The following is a 24,373-nucleotide window of genomic DNA, read 5'->3' on the forward strand; positions in this document are numbered from 1 at the left end:
GATAGGGTTAGGCAGGCCAGGGCTTGAGTCCCAGCTCTACCATTTACCAGCTGTGAGGCCAAGCACTCACCCTGTTTGGCAGATGTGCACATAGGCTCTTGTGAGGATTAAATAAGATACTGCATGTGCAATCCCAGGCATGAACCTGGTCACAGCAGTGCTTCTGTATGGCTCAGCTTCTACTTCCCTTCCTTTAATAATATCAAAACAACAAACCTTGGAAGAACTAAAATGTAATATACAAAATGCTTTCAAATAGAGAAGTAATTGACCTAGTTGTACTTATTAATACTATTTAGATTGAGAAATATTAAGCTTGTAACTGAATTAATTTTCTAATAATTTAGAAAAAGTGTCTTTAGTGCCCCAGGTAATACTGTTTTTTTAAAAATCTCAGACAAGAGCATTCAAAACATAAAGATTTTATATTACACACTATTCTCACTAATATTTAAGCTAAAGTTTATGCAAAGATATGCATTTCTTTTACTGTTGAGAAGCCTTTGTTTTGTGAAAATACAAGTACTATTTCATTTTCTCATATGTATTTCTGTAAATGGCTTAACTTGCAGCATTTGGAAACTTTTTTTTTTTTTTGCATGAGTTTGGAGAATGTGGCCTTAACCTTATTCATTCCATCACTCTCTTATTGTTCATTTTAAGGGTACTTAGACTTCTAAATATCATACAAGAAAACTTCTGAAGACTGCAATTAGATCCTAAATACTGAAAATATTTTCCTCCTTCTGATATATTTTCCATTTACTATCTCATTTCCACATAACTCAGAATTAAAAGCTGATCTGCCATGTGCTGTACATACATTAATAGTGTGTAGGACACCTTGTTTGTGCTAAAATGAGATAACAGATGTCAAAGTACTTTGAGAATTTAAAATCACTATGCACATTAAGGTATAATTACACAAATGTGAATGCAACACTTATTTATTAGGGGTATGGAAATTGGGGAGTGTTTCAGAACTTTTGGGCTAATGAGTCCAGTTTAGAATTACAGGCTGGAGAAGCTATGTTTTCAATATGATAGGAAACCCATCGTTCAGATGTATTTATATCATTACATTCAGTTCATGCTGAACTCAAATTTTGTTTCTTGCATATTCATTTAAAATAATTTGATGCCAGAGTACTGCTTATATCAGAATAATAGCAAACAATACTCACAATATTTGCAAATCCCCTGTATCCCAAGACAGGTATTTTAAATATTGTTTCAAATTGAAAAAATCAATTAAACACCATTCTAGTGTTTTATTTTAAATATCTGCCAACAAATTTAACAGGTAAAATGGACATTAAATTTATCTCAATTTAACTTTAAGCATTGGTTTTCCAAGTTAAGCAAAGCACCTCCAAACATCTGATAAGCAGACCTCAAGAAGGCAAAACTCCTGTGAATTATTGCGGCCACCAAGAACTTAAGGTTTCTGGCCCAGGGCTAGAATTCCAAATCACTCTAATGGTAGCTCAGCTAAACCTGAAGTAGAGGGGTTTCTAAGAACACAAATCTGTCCAGGTGATTTTCTCTCAACTGCATTCGCATTTCTTTTAGTAGGTAAGAAAGAAAGACTGAAGGTGGACTTTTGCATTTTAGTGGGAAATGGACTGGTTAGGCAAGCATTAACCAAGCTACAGTAAGCTTCTTGGGAGAAACTCCTTGGGAAAGAACTGGAGGAATGGAGCTCCAGGTTGGAAGGAGGTATAACTGGCTGCTTGCTTGCAAAAATTTTAATTGCTAATTCAAGTCTTTAGGAAGACCCAACTCGATTGTCTAAACACATAACTTCAGGGGAAAAAGTATGGTCTAGAGAGATATGACAGGTTTTTAAAAAAGTATATAAATTTCAAAAAGTATTACAGCAAATGACCAAAAATAAGGTAGAATAAGAAAAAAACAAACATCAATTGAGTAGCTGAGTGGTGAAAAGTCACATAAATTGAATTATTCAACAACAAGATGACAGAGTATTTCATATTTTGACAGGTTAAAGCAGTATTTTTAAGAGGTGTGCATTCTTGCTCCATGGGTTTTGGCCTTCCATACTAGCGATCATGCTCAAAACTGCAATTAACACCACCCAGAGAGTTGCAGTTCCAGAATCCCTTTTTCTCATTGATCAGATTCCTGTGGTGTCATCTCCTATTTTCTCTGCAGCAGAAGTGCTATATTGAACAGCAGGCTTTTAGAAAGCTTCTAATAAGCTCCCGATGGCTGATGGAGCCTGTGTTTCTAGCAGTCACTCGATCATCGTTAGTACTCCACATGAGGGGAATGCATGCGTGCACAGGTGCTCTAGTTCACTACGTCCCATCAGCCTGCTTATCTCACTCTGTTTTCTGCTTTTAGGCTTTTTTCACCTGGCCAGATAAAAGCCCATTCCATTTTCTCAAGGCAAGACAATTCTCATAAGGGATGCATTTCTGATTGGAGTGACCCATTAAAAGATTTGTGCTATTTGGTACTACTGCCCCTGCTTTCGAAAACCTCAGGCAGCATGTAAGGGTGCCGTCTTGCTAGGCCACCTCTGAGTGTTTATACATAGGTGGAAGGGTAAGTCGTTTTTTAAAAAAACCCTGCAGTATATGGAGAAATTTCATAAATTATGTGAGCAGCTGAGAGAGGTAATTCTGCTATACTGCGGTTGACACAGTCAATAATAGCTAATGCTCATTAAAGAACTATCCTCCCTTACCCAGGGAAGAAATGGGCTCAGAAAAGACCCAGTTCATATGAATACATAAAGACAACATGGCTCAAAGTTAAAACAAACCACATCTCTGAAATGCTGTCATTAGAGAAATTTAACCACATATGTGACTCGAAAATATAACAAGTAACAGGAAATAAATGAAAAGTTTGGGGGGAAAAAAGCTTTCAGATGCCCTATTTAAAAGAGCACCAGTGAAAACAGTAATAAAAATTAAAAGACAATACCTAGCAACAGAGAAAGAGAAAATTATTCTTATTTCTCCTATATTTTCCATCCCCTTTCAATAAAAGAGTCTCCATAATCCCAACATTGCCATTTCCTGCACAAAGAACCCAGAGAACAATTCAAAATTAAAGGAGCTGAAAGAAGACACAGTATCCCAGGCCTTCTCTCCCCAAGGCATCTGCAGGCAGAATAGCCATGGTTTCCAGAACATTCTCATCACATTTGTCTCTCGTGAGCTGCAGCATACAATGTTTACCAGAGGCTTTAAAAATAAAATCTCACTAAACAGTTGAGAAAAATATTTAACAACCAAGGCAAAGCAATTACAGTCAAATTTTCACCTCGAGATTCCCATCTTAGGTGTGGGAGGCAGAGAGAAGACTCCTGCACATCAGTCTGAACCTAGAATGAGGATGAAAAGAGTTGATTCTGCCAATGGTTGACAACAAATCCATATTTTTGAATCTCAGGGTGAAATGCGGAGCTATCCGCCCATCTGAATGTACATTAAGAACAGCGCCACTGTTCGGTTAAGGCTGACTCAAGTTTCTAAGCAGCAATCCGAGGACAGGCTAGACATGAACATCCCTACCAAAAACATGGAAAGGTCTGAACGTGACAGATCTCCCTTTTCAATTATTTGTGCTAGAAAGCATCATCATTTTCAACTATTCAAGGTGACAATATGAGACAACGCAACTAGTCCCAGTAGAGCATTTCTGTATGAATGTAAAGACTTGGGAGGAAATTAACCACAACACACAGGATTAATCCTTCCCCCCAAACTTCTGCCCCACTATCCAACCAATTTACATTTTGTAATCTAGACTTTTATTACTCATTTTCATTATGATTTGACTTTGACACAATATTATTCCCTTCAGGGCAAATACTTTCTGGGTGCAATGAGATCAGACATAATTTCTTCAGCAGGAATGTATAACAAGGACATGTGTACATATTCCATTCCCAGACATTTCTGTCTCGGTCTAGTTCAGATGAGCAAGGAATGAAAGGCGGGGCATAAAATGGTATAAATTCTAGTTAGGCACGGACAATAAGCATCCATAGGAAGCTACTGTTCACTATTAAAAGGCATTACCTGATATGGTTGAAAAAGATCACAAAGGCTTATAACACCTTACCTGAGCCATCTGCCTCTCCAGTTTTGATCGGGGAATATCATCAAAGTAGTTTTCATTTCTTCTCCTCCTTGCATCGCCCTGCATGATAATGTGAGGAACGTCTAGGGAGCCACCAGTGGTGTAAGTGCTTTGGCTAAGTGATGGAGACAACTGAGGAGGAGTGTGATTACCACTGGGTTCCTGAATGGAAATACATCATGAAATAAATACCATGTTCTGTGGCTAACCTTTGGTTTCAAAATTGTGAAATACTGACAAGACAAACTGTGGGGGTGGGGAGTCGCTTTTGAAGCAACAGCCAAGGAATGAATGACATTCCACCACTTTATTAATGGCATGATCTAGTCAATACGTTTTTCCCCTAAGTATTTCAGGTCAAAGGTCTGAAATATCAAGAGTCAGGTTCTGTTTTCCTAAAGCAGCATCATGGATGGTCTCAGGAGGGAGGCACACCTATGTTGGGCACCTCTGACACTACTGCATGTGTTTACAGGGGAGGAACTGGGCCCTCATGTGGGCAGAGCGTCCTCACCATGGTAGATGCCACGATGAGAAAGCTAAAATGAGACCCAATGGGTCTTGATCCTTCATCAAAGAATGGTCTGACAACAGGATTGGGAAGAGGACACAGTACGGCAACACAGCATGTCACACGCACAGACTGCAGAGCAGTGCATGCTACGACAGAGGATGCTTTTCCAAGGCAAAGACAACTCCATCCAAGGGAAACAGGTCAGGAGGAAGATAAGGGGCATAGACAGCTCAGCTCTACTATTTGCAAGTAGAATGAGGATTGGGATCATGGTGTTTCTCCAGATCCCTTCTCCTCTGGATATTCTGGACCTTCTATGATAGATTTAGGTCCTATACTTTTTCTTGGAAATCTCTGTCTTTGATCTTTTTTTGTTCCCCTAAATCTCTTCCAGAGAGCCAGAATGAGAGGTTCAGAAGGGGAAGGAAAAAGAGCAGGGTAAGTAGCAGGAAATGACTCCTCTAAAGAGTCATTTTAGGGTGACTACACTGATGGTGCTTATATCTTTCTCTCCTTCCGTGCAGCAAAATGAAGGCAAAACAAAAATCATTTTTTTCTAATTTATTTGAGGCTCCTCTTTCTAAGGGGTGAAATTTCTATTTGTACTTTTATGACTCCCAAAACTCTCAAGTAGCCTCCAAATATCCCAGTGTACCCTAATGCCCCCAGTAATTAATTAAACCAGTATTCATGTAGTCCCTACCCATCCCACTCCAGTCTCTCTCAGGAGGCTAAGCTTGTCCTCCTGGAGCCAATTCTGTTGCGTCCCCTGAAATCCTTGCGCATTTTCCTCTCCAAAGCTGAATCAACTCCAAATCCTAACAGCTCCTTTCCTGTCCCACCCTCTGTTATCCTGACAGTGGCTATGCTGTTTGCTGAAGTTTATTAATAAGAGGCAGGCCACTGCATTTCATCACGACGGTTACGTCCGGGTGCCGTGCTTGTGTTCATCTCTTCAGAAAAGAAATCAGAAGCAAGCAAGTGCAGGACAAAATAGAGAGCAGAGTGGGCACCCCACAGCTTTCAGGGAGATCTCAGCTTTTTGACGAATTTTTGAAAAGTTCTTGTAGGACTCATGAACACCAGTGACTGCCGGCCACTTCTTGCCCCTGCCATTTTGCCTGGAAATCATCTTTCTCACTTGCTCTCTGCCCTTTCCTCCCTCCCTTCCTTCACTTCCTCTTTATTTCTCTCTCCCTTATACAGGTTCTGTTTAGTTTCCTACCTCATAATTTTTTTTTTTTTTTTTTTTTGAGATGGAGTTTCACTCTGTTGCCCAGGCTGGAGTGCAGTGGTGCGATCTCGGCCCACTGCAACCTCTGCCTCCCAGGTTCAAGCGATTCTCCTGCCTCAGCCTCCCGAGTAGCTGGGATTACAGGCGCCCACCACCATGCCCGGCTAATTTTTTGTATTTTTAGTAGAGTTGGGGTTTCACTGTGTTAGCCAGGATGGTCTAGATCTCCTGACCTCATGATCCGCCCACCTCTGCCTTCCAAAGTGCTGGGATCACAGGCATGAGCCACTGCGCCCGGCCCCTACCTCATAATTCTAAAGTGTAGTTGAATAAAAGAAATACAATTTATTAAGTAAGGTTTTAGATTCTCTATTCTGAATTTTTGAAGTGAGTAAAGCTGGACAAATTTTACTTCTTGAAAAACAGAAGACCCTAAGGTTAATTTTAAATTGATCTTTACTTAACTGTGGTCCTTGATCGATTTTCTTTCTGTGGGTTTGAGGAGTCTGACAGAAAACTCATTTCCGCTCTCTTGGCGTAGATGGGGTGTGGGATGGGAGGTGAGGGAGTGGTTCTTTAAAGGTAGTGGTTTGTCAGGCTGAATTCCATTATAGATGGATATCTAAATCTCAAAAATATATATTTAACCAATCTAGAAAAACAAATCTTGTTGTTTTGATTGTGTCAAACAATCAAAAGACAGATTGTTTTTTACACAGATATGGTAAACTTCATAGAAAAGAGCCAGCACTTCCTGATCTATTGCTTCAGTTGTATAAAGTGCACATTTGTAAGACCTATAAAACTACATAAAATAATTCTTTTATTTTCTTACTCCGTTGCCCAGGCTGGAGTGCAGTGGTGCGATCTCTGCTCACTGCAATGCTCCGCCTTCTGGGTTCAAGCGATTTTCATGTCTCAGCCTCCGGAGTAGCTGGGACGGGCACAACCACACCTGGCTAAATTTTTTCTGTTTTCAGTAGAGGCAGGGTCTCACCATGTTGGCCAGGCTGGTCTCAAACAAATAGTTCTTAAGATAAGGGCAGAGAACCAAATGAATGTGCTTGGCACTTACCCTGAGGGTGATGGACCGAGGGGGCTTCTGTGGGGGATCGTCGTGCAGCCTGTCTCCCAGAGATGCCAAAATACGTTTCCTGTGGCCAATCAAATTGATTTTTAAAACCTGAAACAACATATATTTGGGTTAAATATTTCACTGGAGAACAAATAATTTTTATATGTCCTAAAACATGTGGGGTGAAAAAAGATTTGTGCAAAGTTACTCCTGCACCATGAGATGTGGTGTCACATCAGTGTGACCACTGAAGTCCAGAAAGATTGCAGTAGCATCTGGAAAGCCTGGAGTGGCTAAGTATCAGGGGCACAAAGAGAAGGGAGGATGGTTCTCCTTCCACTCATGCTGCCTGAGAGTCTCATTCCCAATGCAGCAGCCTCAAGAGAAACCAGCTCTTCTTATAAGCAGCCGAAACCTCACAGGATAAAATCTGAGTCTGGACTTGGCTTCAGGGTAATGGAGACAGGCTGCCCTCTGTCTCTTTCCCTCCATCCAGGATATGCAGTCATGCCAGCCTCCTCTAGGTATTAGGAGCTCCACATTCATTCTCACCTTGGGGCCTCTACCCCTGCTCAACCACCTGCCTAGAATGCCCCCTCTCCCCTCTGAGATTTTCAAATAACCAGTGACTTCTCATGGTTCTGGACACTGTGCTGCTGATGTCTCCTCAGAAAGGTCTTCCCCCACCTCCTTATTGAAGAAGCCATGCCCTCAATCCCTGACATGCTCTCCACGATGATCCATCCTCATTTTGTCACGCTCTAAAAGCACTTTCTTTACAGGCGTAGTGTTTGTGTTTTGTTCCACCCTCTCCAGGAAAGCTCCCCGAGAGCAGGGCACTGGCATATGTAGATCACTATTATTTCCCAAAAGCATAAAAGGATGACTAAACAAAAATAAGGGATTAATGAATATGAAAGAATGAATGGTAATAGAGATGAGAGTTGCAAAATTAGAGTCATCTTGCATAAGGATACAGTTAGAATGAAGGACTGCCTATTAGGGTAGACTCAGAGCCTCCCCAGGATGGTATTTTGAATCTGACCATGCTGCAAAGGGCACATGGTAGAAGAGCTCTCAAAGGGAACTGAGAATTGCAGCGCCTCAATCCTCAGCCCCATTCCCGGTGCTTTACCAGGGCCACACCCCTTTCAATCTTCCCAACTTCTCTATCTGGAAGGAGTTCTCACTTGACAGATGAAGAAACTGTGGTTCCGAGTGGTTAAGTCACCTACCCAAGAGCCAGCATGTGGTGGCTCTGGGATTTGAATCAGATTTGCCTGATTCCAAAGCATGTTTTACTCCAAAGTATACGTCACAAAATTTGGGCATTTCTCCAAATGTTACCAGCCTCTTAAAAATACATTGTATATTCATCCATTCATAAAAATGTGTTTACCTCTTCCCTACCTATGTGTAGTCCCAAGATATAATAATCTTGTTGGGTAACTAGTTTCCAAAGTCGTTACCCCATGTGTACATTTTTCTCTTCTCTTTTCAAGTTTTAAGATAGAAGGTGGGGAGAGCATTTCTTTGGCAGGCATCCCATGATACCTTGAATTTTTTTTTTAATTTCAACTTTTAATTTAGATGTAGGTGGTATATGTGCAGGTTTGTTACATGAATACACTGAGTGATGCTGAGGTCTGGGATATGAATGATCCTGTCACCAGGTAGTATGCATAGTACCCAACAGGTAGTTTTTCAGCCCTTGTCCCCTTCCTCCCTCCCCTCCTTTGTCATCCCCAGTGTCCACTGTTGCCATCTTTATGCCCATGAGTACTCAACGTTTAGCTCCCACTTATAAGTGAGAACATGCAATATTTGACTTTCTGTTTCTGCGTTAATTAACTTAAGGGTAATGGCCTTCAGCTGCATCCATGCTGCTGCAAAGGACATGATTTCATTCTTTTTTATGTCTGTGTAGTATTTCATCTACCTTAACTTTTTATTTGCCTATTTGTTGGTTAACTTACGGGCCTTTTGGCCTAAACTGATGTAGATTTTAAACTCACACTACACCCTATTCCTTTGACAGCCACCCTCTGACCCATGGCTGTTGATGATGAGGAGGGTAAATGTTAGCCAAGGTGAATGTCCCCATGCACCATATCCCTATGATTTTATAAAACCTTCATCTCCCCAGGCTGATTAATCCTAATCTTTGCAAGTTTGTTTTCATAAAGCAGCTCCTCTTTTCCATAAATCATCTCAGTTGACATCCTCAGGACTTTCTCCTACCCTATTATAGCTGCTTAAGGTTTGGTGAGAAAATGGCTCACAATATTCCAGGTATAAGTGAACCATGGCTTTACATTTATGCAGGATACTGTTTTCTGCTTTTAATACCCGTTTAAAATGTCCTTCCTAAGCACACGTGATTTCTAGCTAGCCTTTTAGCTGCAGTAGGAATAACCAGGGACAAAAGTATACACTGACTATAAAATCCCTTAATTTTGTTATAGCTAATAGTTCAAAGCCCTTTAATCTAGGAGGGATGATTTGAGTTATTTTTCCCTAAATTCCTTATCTTACAGTTGTCCAGGCAGAAGCCCATCTGCCATCCTTCTGCCCACTCACACAGCCCTATGTTAGCTTTTTGCATTTATATTAACCAGTTTGGCATTTCACTACCTGGAAGAGCTTAGTGATTTTTGCATATCTGGAAATTTCACTATGTATTCCTTTCAGATGATTTATAAATATGCTAACTAAGTGTGGCCCTACTGCTGATTACTTGCAGGCAGCATTGTTTATACGATCCATAGAAATGCCCTTATATTCTTGTATTGTTTCTGTTTTTAAGCATCAAGACCAAATAATTCCTCCATCTCAGAAAAAATATGATAACCTTTTCAAAGGTATTTTGCAAGTCTAAACACAGTATATTTTCTAATTCTCTTTTATTCTCATCCTCAATTACTTTGCCAAAGGCTTCTATTGGATATAAATTCCTCCCATAAAATCTTCACCGCCTTTCTCCCAGCAGGTAGCTGGACCTCATGCTGATGGTACTACCTTGCCCCCTCCCCGAGTCCTGCTAGAAATGTTTTTATAATAAAGACATTTGCTTAATTATTATTATTATTATTTACAAAACTGACACTAAATAACAAATAACTGTGGTACAATTGAGCTGATGTAATCCCCACTATTGCTTTTGGTTTACTCTCCCACAACTCAATTTTGGGCAGGTTACCTGACTCCTCTGATCTCAGGTTTTCTCACATATAAAGTGAAGAAGTTAATGACAATTTCAAATGTGGTTGGGAAGATGAAGAGTAAGTTGTGAGAATAACCAGCATAGTGCCTGACACATAGAAGAAGCAACTTTCACAGTGTGCTTATTCCAGTGAATGGGTTCTGAGGGTGCACAGGAATCCTGGCCCAGAAGAACAAGGACTTGGTCATTGTCATAAAGTCAATCATGTTAAACAAATACACTGGAGCTTTGGATGAAGAGATGTGGCTAACCTTAGGAAAGCCCTCAGTGAAGCAACTTATCCTAGTAGGAACATGGCTGATTTCTAGCTATTAGTCTGAGGCCAGACCCAATTTAAAAGAATATGCTCTTCTGCCATCCACATCGCTTAATCTTCAATAGGAGGTAAGCTGAGGCACTCCTCTGCACTGAAGCTTCATTGCTGTCTCCTCCGTAGAGCTACCCAGATGAGGGTGGACGGATGAATGAATGGATTGATGGATAGATGATAGATGATAGACAGATAGACAGGAAACAAATTAACACAGGATGGTTAGTACTATCAAGATCACGTGGATAACTCTCCTTTTTATCAGAAATGAGCCCCCATCACTGAAGATACTGATGGTAACTTCCATTTACTGAACATTTTCTATACTCTAGTTCTATGTTCTAGTTGTGCTAGAAACTACCAAGTGGTTATACACGAATATAAATATCTCCTGTAATCCTTACAATAGCATACAATAAAACCATTCTCATTTTAGAGATGCAAAATCTGAGATTATGAAATGCTAAGTAACTTGCCCAAGGTCACACTGCTAAGAGGCACATGGCTAGGATGTGCACCTGATTCTTAATCTGCCCTTCACTACTCTCCTTGCTCTTCTTCTTGCTGTTAACCTCTATACCTTTTGACCTTTAGCTACACTATTGGTTATGTCATCATGAGGCTTCTTAAGACGTTGCTTCTTACTTTGAGTTATCATGTTTAAAGCATTTATATAGGGTTTTGAGCATCTGAAAACATTAAAATAATTCACTTTTTAGTGAAGCTTATAGCATTGTTAAAGCTACAGGCTACAAGGGCAGGTACTTCACAGTATTCCCTGTGAAATATATATATATAGACCAAGGACAGGAAACCCTCATCACCCAAGATTCAATCCGAGCTGGCTCACTGTGGAGTGGTAGAGAGGGTGACAGTGGGATTCAAAATGCCCAGGTTGACAGTAAGAAATCCAATTGGCAAAACAATAACAGAGAGAATATTCCAAAGAAAGATGGTCATTATGGAAAAGTCAAGTCTGAAGGTGGCTGGGTTTGCCTTGAGTGAGAAAGGCTTTATAGCAGACTGTCTTTGCAAGCAGATGGGGTTCCTGAGTAGTGGAATCCTACAACCCCAGGCATCATGGGTGATAACCAGTGTGAAAACTTTAGTTTTCAAGAACACCAGAGCAATGGTTACTGCAGTAGAGAAGAATTCTGTGTTTTCATTACTGTTTGGGTTAAAGTTAACTGTTCAGACAAGAACATAATGGGAGTAAAAGACAAAATAATGGTAATATATTGGAGATTCAGTTATTCTAAGGTGTTGAAGCAATTCAGTTCAGCTCAAAAAACAATATTGAATTTCTGCTACCAATTATTTGGAGGATCCAAAGGGGAACGTCTATGAACAGAGCTTACAATATTGGAGAGATCAGGCACAAATAACTACATTATCACACCATTAACTAAGAAAAATTATTATACACATAAGCATAAGAATGTGGCTCCAACTGCTGAGTTCCAATAGATAAGAAATAAAAGTTGGCCAGGCGCGGTGGCTCATGCCTGTAATCCCAGCACTTTGGGAGGCTGAGATGGGTGGATCACGAGGTCAGGAGATCGAGACCATCCTGGCTAACACAGTGAAACCCCGTCTCTATTAAAAATACAAAAAAAAATTAGCCAGGCATGGTGGCGTGCGCCTGTAGTCCCAGCTACTCGGGAGGCCAAGGCAGGAGAATCACTTGAACCCGGGAGGTGGAAGTTGCAGTGAGCCGAGATTACGCCACTGCACTCCAGCCTGGGCGACGGAGCAAGACTGTGTCTCAGGAAAAAAAAAAAAAGAAAAAAAGAAAAAGAAAAGGAAATAAAAGTTATGGCATGTGTTCTTAATGGTTTTTATTACAACTATTGTAAGAAGAATGTGGGTCGAAGGCAAGGAGTATTGTTGAAACCACAGGAGTCAGCCACAGGTGGGTATCCATTCATCACAGCAGTAGCCGCCTCCAGGAATTTTCTCCAGTATCACTTAAACAGGATAATTCCAGAAACCCCACTGTAAATCTCAGCAACAGGAGAATAATCGTGCTGGATGACAATCCTATAATATCACGTCACTGCTGTTTATGTTTCTGGGTTTGGCTGTGGGAATTCTGCCAGACAGTATCATGATGTACCCTTACATGGAATAGCTTACTTCAGAATATATGTCATAGCAAAGCTGAAAGTCAATGTACTTAAACTTCCTTTTTTCTTTTAAAATTTAATGTGATATAAAATTAAACGTTTAAATTTATATCACATTAAATTTAACATGTTTAATTTAAACATGATGTAAATGAGGCATTTTTATCTGCTTTTAAAAAAGTAAATAACATTTTGATTATAATAGCTATACTGCTTTCCCATTTTAGACACTTTATAAAATACAGAAAAACAAGTAAGAGAACCAGTAATCCACAAACTATATCTAAATAGATATATTTCATTTTTCCCCATGATTATGTTTTGTGGTGGTCATATCACGAGTGCCATTTTCGCCTTTTTTTCAGTTCTTTAAAGCTAAAGAACTTTTCTACATATACAACTCTCAGTAGACATTTTAACTAACTCCATATTATCACATTATTGTTTCAGAGAAGTATGTCATAATTCACTAAACATTTCCCCTATCATTGAAAATTTTGGTTTGTGCTCCTTTCTGGATAGCAAACATTCCACATGCTTAAATAATTCTATCATCCTACAATTTCCGTTCTCAATGCCATGTTTACATAGACACAGCATAGAAAACACCAAAGAAGACTGCAAGAATCACACAAGTCACGCAGAAAAGTCATGTAGCAACAGTCTGTCTCTATGTTCTGCATGAAATCTCAATCCGTTTATTGCCGGCTGGACCAACTCCTGGGAAAATCACAAACCCACATAATGTTCCTCAGTGCCATATTTTGCATTTGTTATGTTTTTGGAGTTCAGATTTAGCTGACAGATGTGAAACAGCACATGTAGCTGGAATTCTTCAGAGAGTACACATGCAGCGATGCTGGGCACACAAGCGATTCTAGTTCTCACCACCAGGCGACTGCATCCTTTTTATTTCTAGATTTTTATTGAGGGAGGCAGTTCATCCTGCGTTTGGAACTCCCTTCCATTTTAGGGGGTAGATTATTTCCCCTTTCCTTTCTAGATACTTGGCCAACTAAAGAGAACAGCTCCTATGCGAGTCTATAGAGCTCACCTGGCTTCAGAGTAGCCTCTTCTAATAAAACTGCAAGTGTTCTGAGCAGTTCTGGTGTTCCTAAATGCCAAGAATGGAAGTTGCGGTGGAAACTGATCTGCTTTGTTCTCATCTGCAGAACTAAAATTGCAAATAATTGTCAAAGTTTTCCCCCCTGCCTGATAACAATTTCTAAACACTTTCCACCTGAAAGCATCAAGGCAAAAGTGCCTGTGTATAATTCCATTTCGAATTTCTGCTATCTTAGAAATCCTCACTTGAACTTGCATACAATTTTGACCACGACATTTTTCTCTCTTATTTCTTGAACTGCAATAATCCATGTCTGGCATGGGATGGTGAACAGAAAGACCTCAGGAGCAGAAAGTCATGACATTTGGTTCTTCTCTTACTCTTCTTCTAGCTAAGTAATCTTTAATGTCTTTGAGTTGTAATATAAAGGGGACAATAACAGTCTTATTCAACAAATATTTCTTGGATGCCTTTCCTATATAACCACCATGTTATGCAATTTGTGAGCCACAAAGAAGAAAAAATATCGGGTCCTCCAGGGCTCTCAATCCAGGGAGTAAAAAAATATTAAAACCATGTGAACATATGTGTGTGTATATTTGTGTGTATGTATGTAGGCATCTATCTATGTACGTATGTATCTATCTATCTTTCTATCTATCATCCATCCATCCATCTAAATATATACGTCTACACAGCCTTCCCAGCCTAAAAGGGGTTTCTGTGGAATGAATGAGAATGACTAGGAAGCTTATCTGGAAATTATAAAGCACAGAACTAAGGTACTAACTAAGGTATTATTTCTCTTTTAAGTATAACAGAAACTTAAAACTTTCTTACCCTATCAACAATATTTAGATATTACCTTTGATATTTAAATGTGCCATTATGGATATTTCTGGGTAGATTTTAGATCCAGAATCATGCCTTCCACTTCTCCAATCTTCTCTCCTGTTATTTCTTTGCTCCACGTATACACACTTGTGCATATTCCAGAGTGTCTCTGCCTGGATTTTCATTAGAATCTCACAAGGATGAAATCAAGATCCACCTAAAGCCTTGCTTGCTCACCTTGGATTACATCGACCTTTCTCTCTTTGAATTTCTTTAGTATCTGTGGTCTGCCCTGTGCTGTTGACACGTGATACATCCTGGTGGGTATAGCTAACTCTCTTTTTTTGCGTATGTGTCTTACCTGATCAACTAGACTCTAGGCGCTGGAAAGTCAGATATAGTGTCACTGCATCTCAGGGTCCCTGAATGCATCTAGCTCACGAATACAACACAAAGGTGATCTCTAAGATCTCAACTCAAACCCCTGTCAAGGTGGACAACAAATGAAGCAGGGGAGATGTCTCTAAAAGAAAAAGAGGGAAGGAAAATAACACCTATGTCTTATTTCATTCTGTTTCTACTCTCGAGTCTTCTATTCTTTCTGAGCTTTGGCACCTTAATTCCTACACACAGTCTTGCCACGGGTGATGCAAAACTTCCTTACATCCCACCATCTGTAACTCTTTCCCTTTACCTCTGCCACTTCATCTAAAAAAAATCCCTCTGACTACAGTTTCCAAATTCCCTTTTCCTTCTGCTATTACTTTCCAAACCAACTGCTACTAAATAATCAGCAAATAACTGTTTGACAGATGCCACCGAAATACAACTGTACTAACCTATGGAAAGGAAAAGAGGTTCCAAGTTATACAGCTCCAGAGAGAGCAAAGGATAGTGAGAAAGAGTGAGGGAGGAGGAATGCGTGTTTTCTGAATATAGTCTGTCTCATTAAATAGGAAATACTAATTATGAGGAAATGAGATCATCTTTGCATGGAAAGAGAGACCTTAATGGTATAATTGCCTCTGAACATTTAAGGGCTCTGGAGGTACAAAGCCTTCTTTTGTAATCAATGAGAATCTTAGGTTTATTTGTAAAGCTCTCTGAATTACCTCTTGATGAAGGTACTAATTTTCTGATTTTCACGTAAACATTGCTTCAGAAGATTAAAAACACACACAAAACAAAACAATAAATCAGTTCCCAACTAATTTCCCTGAAAGTTACTTTTAAGTAAAGCTTGCTGCCAGTTAAGTTTTTATAGGAGAAATTTGGTTTACATTGCTCAATAACCCAATCATTGGGGTTATTGAAGGAAAAATTTGTTACAAAAGAAAATGGGAAGTATGTGCAACATCCCAGATCTGAAGTTATTCTTGGAGATGTGAAGATGTGCTAATAGCATCTGAAAAGTGCAAATCTCCCTGCAGTACTATGAATACATAAAAATGCTCTGCATCTTAAGAAGTAGAGAGACTGCTGTTTTGCTATATTTTGCTAACCATGCAGGATATTTACTGCTAAGGAGGGTATTTTCTAACTTTATTTCCTTTCAATTTTTGAGATCATAAAATTTATGATCAATTATATTGTGTGACTGATGCTCTCAGTATTGTAAAGGAAATTATGGTTACCGAAATTCATTAACATATATCCATATAAAATAAACAGAAACATGCAACATACATGAATATACCCATATTTGTAAAAGAAGCTCTAAGACAAATTGAGTCTCAAGAGACAATCCTAGGTAAGTGAGGGCCTGGTTACTCCATTTTTGGATTATAAATGGTCTTTTCTGCTCTGTTGCTGCTCTGCCCCTCTTCTTGAGGTTTAGCTACTTTAATGGCATATAACACCCTCCATCAGCAGACAGAATAGTGAAAGAGGCAGTGAATTCAATCCAGCCAATTCTGTTTCTGTCAGCAGCTCTGATAAAAGGGTTTTATGTGGGAGGAGGTAAAAAATCTACCTAAAACTAAAGTTTTAAAAATGCATCCACAGATTTTACTTAGCCTAGCCAGCTACTACTGCACTTTAGAATTGGACATTTATCATATTTCAGCTACATATTGAGGCAAAAAGGATGTTAAGGTTAAAAGAAAGTATTATAAGGAAAGCAGAGGTTGAGTCCCAAGGATGAGTTCAAAAAGAGGAAAAAAAAAAAAAAGGGTAACAACAGTGAGAGAGATTTCTTATCGTCCCTTTTCTCCCTTTGTCCCCACCCCCACCACTCTCCCCTTCCTTATCTTCTGGAGAGTCACATCACAGAGTAGAGCTAGGAATCACTCTAAACCCATAAGAATGGCTAACGTTAGAAAAGAATGACCCTACCTCGGATGATAAGGATGTGGAGGAACTGGAACTCTCATCTTGCTAGTAGGATTGTAAATGCCACAGTCACTTTTGAGGAAACTGCCAGTTTCTCAAATTTTGACCCAGTTTTCTAACATATAACCCAGCAAGTTGACTCTAGCTAGCAACTCCTAGCTAAAAATGAATACATATGCCCACATAAAGATTTGTACATGAATGTTTAAGCAACATTATTCATAATGGCTAAAAATTAGAAATAATCCAAATGTCCGATCAACTGGTGAATGAATAAGTAAAATACAGTATATTCATGCAACAAAATACTGCCTAATGATACAAAGGAATGGGCTACATGATACAGGCTATAGCATCAACAGACCTCAAAAACATTATGCTAAGTGAAAGAAGCTGCACACACAAGATGATAGAATATTGTAGGATTCCATTTACATGAGTTTCTAGACAGCATAAAACTATATGTACAGAAAACATATCAGTGGTTATCTGGAGTAGGAATATTTGCAGGGATTGACTGCAATGAGCATAAAGGAACTTTTTAGGGTTATGGAAATGTTCTAAAATGGGATTGTGTTGATGGTTGGACAGCTGTATAGGTTTACTGAAATTTATCCAACTGTATACATAAAATGGGCGATTTTCATGAGGTGTAATTAAATTGCAATGAAGTTGTTTTTGAAAAAAGAATAACGCTGGGAGAATGCATTCAGTATGCAGCATCGTATGAATAAGGCCATTCCTGAAGGCTGTAATCCAGGCTGCTCGAGAAGACCTCCGTTGTCTTGGAATATACCACTTATCAGCTGGATGGAAGGGTGAGCAACATATACACTGCAGGATGTCTTAAGGAAAATGTGACCTGCAGGGTAGCTTTGTTCTAGGAGCCTAGTACTATTTAACTATAGGCTAATAGATCAGTAGCATATTCTTTATTATAAGTGCACAATACAGTAAATTAGTACTGACTTTCCTATGTATGTATACTTTTGAGGGTCTTAATCCTCCAAGTCATAACACTTCAGTAAAAATGTTTATGCTTTCTAAATACTTACAACAAATGGCTTGTGGATGTTTGTGGAGTGATCACTAGGAGCCAACATGGGTTCTCTCTGGATGGGTAACAGGTGGTGATCATGAGATGACACTCAAGAACCAGAGAATAAGGTTGCATTCTAAGCACCAAATTAATCACATCAACAGTGCTATGATTTGAGTTTTCTCTGACAAAAACTCAGCTTTAAATTGGATCTCCAATGTGGCAGTGTTGGCAGATGGGGCCTAATGGGAGATATGTGGGTCATGAGGTGGCGAATCCTCCTTGAAATAACTTATGCCATTCTCTCAGGAGTGAGTGAGTTCTTGCCCTGGCAAGACTGGATTAGTTGTCACAGGGATGAATTAGTTCCTGCAAGAGTGGGTTGTTAAGAAGCCAGGACATCCTGTGGGTTTTGCCTCTTCACACGTCAGCTTCCCCTTTAACCTTTCACCATGTTGTGATACAACACCAGAAATTCTCACCAGAAGCTGAGCAGGTGCTGGCACCATGCTTCTTGAACTTCCTAGCCTGCAGAACCATGAACTAAATAAACCTTTTCTTCTTTATAAATCACCCAGTCTCAGATGTTCTGTTATAGCAACACAAAACAGACTAGGACAAACAAAGCGACTGGAGTCAGAATGACTTTCTAGCCCATGAAGAGTCAATGAAATAGACTGGCAGTGTGACTACAGTTTAATCGGTGATACTGAAACCCAGCTAAATAAAGAAGGTGTGCCAGGGTGGGGTGGAGAAGCAAGGGTAGAGGGCATATTGAAGCAATGAAACTATCTAGCTTTGGCAGCAGCATGGGGAGACACTGAATCTTAACATAAGTAAGCTCCCTGATTACTCAAGGGGTTATTTTATCAGGTTTTGTACTGATCTAAATGAAACATCCCTCAAAATTCCCTTTCCTTCAATACCACATGTACCAGGAAGCAGTAATCGCTGAATCAGTTTTCTGAGTACCCAGATATGAGAAGAGGAAATGTTGAAGACGGGGGATCAGGGAGGGGAGCATTTGGTCAGAGAATCCTTCCCATCATGTATTAACAGAATGGACATCTTGATACATTGATCTCTCCTTAATTAAATTAAATCCACACCACTGAGGCACAGAACCTGCTCAGGAGGGCATAGTGCTTAAGAGCAGGGCTTGGTGTCAGGATGACCTGAGTGTAAGTGTTGGTACTGGCATTTACTATATATGCCTTTTGGTCAATTACTTAACGTCTCTCAGTATCACCTAACTTGTGTAAAATGATGGAGCTAAGAAACAGTATTCGCCTCTTAGTGTAATTGTTAGGATTAAATGAGACATATGCAATGCATTTAGCACAGTGCCTGGTATAAAATGAGCTTCATAAAATTCTAACTTCATTGAGTGTTTTGATTAAGCCCAGTTTCTGAAATGGAAGGGCTGAGCCCTCCCCTGGAACCCCACTGGAAGGAGCTCAGCAGCCAGCCATGCACTTTTTCCCTGGCAACAATCCCTGCATCATCAGCCACTCTTCAAACTTTGGTGGCCTCATTGAAAATCAGTTTTTGCCAAACTTTATTAACTTTCTTTTTTTGACAGTTATTAGTATGAGGTTGACAGACCAGGAGAATGTCATAGATATAGTGTCTTTGATTCCAATAAAGCACTTGATGAAGTCTTTCATTATCTGCAAGATGGTGGGCTCTATGAGAGAAAAATTAAGTGGATTCACAGCTGGTTGTACATCTATAGCCAAGAGGCTTGATGAATGGCTCTGTCATAACCTGTTGGGGGACCACTGATTGAATGCCACAGGCTCTGCCCCTGGATTCTGCTCTATTCAATATTTTTATTAATGGCATCAAAATAGACATAAGAAGAATACTTATCAGATTTTTCAATGACATAAAACTGTGAAAAATATTTAATATAATAATAGGCTAATGTAAAATTCAACATTCTCTCAACGGGCTGAAAAGGCCAAGCTGACACCAAAAAGATGCAATTTAACAGGGATAAATACAATGTCTTACATTAAGGATCCAAAAGAAATCAATTGTTCAAGTTCAAGATGGGAAATATATGGCTGTGCCACAGTTCAAAGAAACAGCTGAATTTTTAGTTAAACATAGGAAGGGGTTTAGCAGAAAGAATGCAAAAGTATGGGTCTAATGGGGAGGGAATGAACCCATTTAGAATAATTTTACCAAATAAATAATCTCATTTACCTTGCTATTACAACCTAACAAGGCTGGTAATTACCTTAACTTTAGAAATGAATTAACTGAGGTTCAGGAATTTAAGGAACTTGTCAAAGTGATGACAAAATCAGGATTTGAATCCAGTTCCGACTTCCAAAATTTGTGCACTTTGGATTCATTCTATCTTGCTGCCACTTCTCTCCCAGAGTTGCTGTGTGGCTCAAGTGAGACAATTTTAATGGACGTAGCTAGCACAGTGCCTGGCTCCTACCTTCTGCTCAAAAGTGGCTGATTATTTTTCTTCCAGAGACTCATTAAATGTAAGGCTGTGTGCTTATATGAACAACCAGTACTTTATTATTATAATATGAACTCTGCAGTCTATTCTAAGTCTTTTCAAGTTTATCCATTAATATACCTAGTGCAGAAATGATTCTGTTGATTTTTATTCTCTCATTCACCATTATTTCCAAATCCTTAATGCCAGAAAAGGAAGTCCAGCCTGGAAAAGGCACTGGAAAATTTGAGGGCAATCTAAAAATCTCTGTCAGTCAGTAACGATTCCCAGATAATTAAAACTTTTTTTTTTTTAATTAAGGTAACTTTCAAGGGCTGCATTAGTGGTTCAATGCTGCGTATTAACATGACAAAAACCTCTATTACCTTTAGATAATGAGGTGGTGTGTTAAGCAACCTTAGTACAATGACATGCATATAGAATTTACAAAATTTTCAACTAATTCAATTATTTAATTGGTTTAGCTTATGGTTAAAAAGATACTTTTTTCTGTTGTTGGAGGTCTTATTAGAATTCTTCATATATATAAATACACACACACATACATATATATGTACACACACACACATATATATGTATATTTTGTTCTTTCCTTCCTAAGAGTGGTTTATTGACAGTCTTTAATTCTTCCCTAGATATCTGGAATACTGCATTGCATCTGAGTCATGCTCTGTGTAGACTATTTGTCACTGGGCCACAGTGCTGCTGCAAAAGGTGGCTGAGGAATGCACACTGGCTCCAGCAGTATCCTGTAAGATTTAGCTCTTTTAAATAAAGGAATTCTTAGGAGCAGTTAGTTTTCATTGCCTCTTGCACTAAAACAAGGCCTGACAACATTAGCTATCCAAAAGTTCCAGTTAATGAAGGTTTCATTGTAAAAAAGAATCCATTTGGGGGAAGGTGCAAACTCTTTGTAATTTTCTCTCCCTCTTTCTCTTGGCCTAGGCCAGCCATGGTTCACAAAGCTGGAGAATGGAGAATCATTAGCTGCTGATGGTGCTGGTCATCCCACCCTGGCAAGGAAAGGAACAGGTATGTTGAGTGACCAGGTTGACCTGTGCAGTGGATGAGCCGAAAACCTCTTTTGTAAGCTGTTTTGTAAAGATATGGAGACAACTGATGATTCTGGAGGTGGAGGATGCTTTGAGGGCCAGAACACATACTCTGCAATAAAGCAGGTCACTTCCTTCAGGTTTTAAGCTCAAATGTGAACACGTCAGTGGACTTTCACATAAGCTGTGCTTTCTTTCTGGAATGTCTCCTTTTCCTCTTCTCCATCTAGTGAACCTCTACTCATCTTCTACTCTTTCAAGTTAAATACTACTTTTGAACAAATAATAGCAAAAGAACAACTAATGGCAACAGAACTTTGGAATGACAGTTATCAAACGAGTCCTGATCCATAAACAAAAGTCTACTTAGCACATTGTGTGAAAAAATGAAGTCTCTTTGTTTTTATTTTCTTAAACCACTTTATTCCAGTATGACTGACATGTAAAAAGTTGTACTTATTTAATGCATACAACTTGATCAATTTAGGGATAAGTACATACACATCAAACCATCACCATCATCAAGACTATAAGCATATCCATCAGCTCCCAAATTTTCCTCCAGCTCCTTTTATTATTATCATCATTTTTTTGTGTGTGGTAAGAATACTTAACATAAGATCTCCTCTTTTGGCAAATTTTAAATACACAATACAGTATTGTTAGTTACTGGAATTATCCTACAGTAGATCTCTAGATCTAGAGCTTATTTATCTTGCACAAGTAAAATTTTATATTGTTTAACCATCACCTTTCCATTTCTGCCCCCAGCCCCTGGTAACCACCATTCTACTGTCTGTTTTTATGGGTTTAGCTATATTAGATTCCACATTTAAGTGAGATCATATAGTATTTGCTTTCTGTGCCTGGCTTATTTCACTTAGCATAATGTCCTTCAGGTTCATCCATATTGTTGCAAATGGCAGGATTTCCTTCTTTTTCATGGCCAAATAATATTCCATGGTATGTATATACTACATTTTCTTTATTCATCTAATGATGGACATACAGATTGATTCCTTGTCTTGGACATTGTGACTAATGCTGCAATGAACATGGGAGTGCAGGTATCTCCTCAAGATCTTAATTTTTTTTCTTCTTTTGAGATGGAGTCTTGCTCTGTCACCCAGGCTGGAGTGCAGTGGAGAGATCTTGGCTCACTGCAACTTCTGCCTCCGGGGTTCAAACGATTCTCCTGCTTCAGCCTTCTGAGCAGCTGGGATTACAGGCATGCGCCACCATGCCTGGCTGATTTTCGTATTTTTAGTAGAGAGGGGGTTTTGTCATGTTGGCCAGGCTGGTCTCAAACTCCTGACCTTAGGTGATTTGCCCGCCTCAGCCTCTCAAACTGCTGGGATTACAGGCTTGAGCCACTGCGCCTGGCCAAGATCCTAATTTAAATTTCTTTGGATAAATATCCAGAAACAGAACTGAAGAATCATATGGTGGGTCAATTTTTAATACATGTTTATTTTGTATCAGGTTGCAAATTTCTTGATCAAAATTATGAGTTCAAGATGAAAAAGTGAAAAGTAGAGCAATGCTTTCTAAGAAATAGATACTGAACTATCAAATGGAAAAGTAATATCCCCACTTGCTAATTTAATTCATCATAATTTACAAGTCTCTGATGAAAACCAAGCAACAAACAATGACTTAGTATTTGTTAGAAAACAGTTTAATCTCCAATTGTCACTGAACTCATTAGCAACATATGTCATTCACACACAGTGAGGAATTATTAATTTTTCATTTCAAGAAAATTGTCAAATTAAGCTGGATAGAATAACAACATACAATAAAAAAATTGGTAATTTATTCTTATATTGCCCTAGAATGATGATAGTATGTGGCATGTCATTAATTAATAAACATAATATTATTCACATAGTGGGCCCTTGATATCCATGAAATGTGTAATTAATGATGAAAATGCTATAGTGTTACTATCACACTTACTGATCACATCAAAGTTTTTTCCACCCACGCTTAAATTAAATCTCCCTGAAATCCCTGGTTCAAATTTCATGAGATTCAAGTAATTTGTGATTTTTCTTTTTTTTTTTTTTTGATGCGGAGTCTCGCTCTGTCACCCAGGCTGGAATACAGTGGCATGATCTCAGCTCACTGCAACCTCCTCCTCCCAGGTTCAAGCAATTCTCCTACCTCAGTCTCCAGAGTAGCTGGAATTATAGGTGCGTGCCACCATACCTGGATTAATTTCTGTGTATGTGTGGTTTTTTTGTTTTTTTTTTTTTTTGAGACGGAGTCTCGCTCTGTCGCCCAGGCTGGAGTGCAATGGCGTGATCTTGGCTCACTGCGACCTCCGCCTCCCAGATTTAAACGACTCTCCTGCCTCAGCCTCCCAAGTAGCTGGGATTATAGGCGGCCTGCCACCACCCCTGGCTAATTTTTGTATTTTTAGTAGAGATGGGGTTTCACCATGTTGGCCAGGCTGGTCTCAAACTCCTGACCTCAAGTGATCTGCTCACCTCGGCCTCCCCAAATGCTGGGATTACAGGCATGAGCCACTGTGCCTGGCCTGATTTGTGATTTTTCATGAAGAATTTTTTAAAGGCCAAAGTTCATCCTCAAGATAAGAAAAATGATTGTTTGCCATAGAATTCTTCTAATCTCAACTTTTAAAAGAATTTATTAACATTTCAGGTCAAATGCCTCAAATGTTGAAATCTCATATTTTAATTCTTTGAGATGAAGTGTTTTCCCCAGCATTTCTTTTTTTTTTTTTTCATTTAGATTCAGTCTTAACTCGCATCAAGGTTTATAAAAAATGATATTTCTATTTCATGAGCATGGACAGAATGTGTTGAAGCCTCCCCGCGGGAAAATTATGAGCAGAGGTAAAAATCCTTGCAGCATTCTTAGCTCCTTAGCTATAGTGTCTCTTAGTGAAATGTTGCATATAAGGAATGCTAATTAAGGAGGCTGGGAGAAAAGAGATGCCACC

General features: G+C 39.2%; 1 protein-coding gene across 16 annotated transcripts in view; it reads right to left on the bottom strand.

The window, feature by feature from the left end:
• Positions 1–24,373, bottom strand: part of ANKS1B (ankyrin repeat and sterile alpha motif domain containing 1B) — a 1,254,535-nt gene that overhangs the window by 90,963 nt on the left and 1,139,199 nt on the right. For 12 of the 16 annotated variants that reach the window (XM_019038847.3, XM_019038842.4, XM_031016570.3 and 9 more), the window contains 2 exons: positions 6,943–7,050; positions 4,102–4,281 (listed from right to left, as the gene is read on the bottom strand). In XM_019038847.3, coding sequence (XP_018894392.2) covers positions 4,102–4,281; positions 6,943–7,050 — 288 coding nt within the window. The remainder of the gene's footprint in view (positions 1–4,101; positions 4,282–6,942; positions 7,051–24,373) is intronic. The other 4 variants (XM_063694231.1, XM_055358878.2, XM_055358873.2 and 1 more) reach the window with 1 other exon arrangement.

This window comes from Gorilla gorilla, chromosome 10 (assembly GCF_029281585.2).
Source record: "Gorilla gorilla gorilla isolate KB3781 chromosome 10, NHGRI_mGorGor1-v2.1_pri, whole genome shotgun sequence".
Taxonomy (NCBI): domain Eukaryota; kingdom Metazoa; phylum Chordata; class Mammalia; order Primates; family Hominidae; genus Gorilla; species Gorilla gorilla.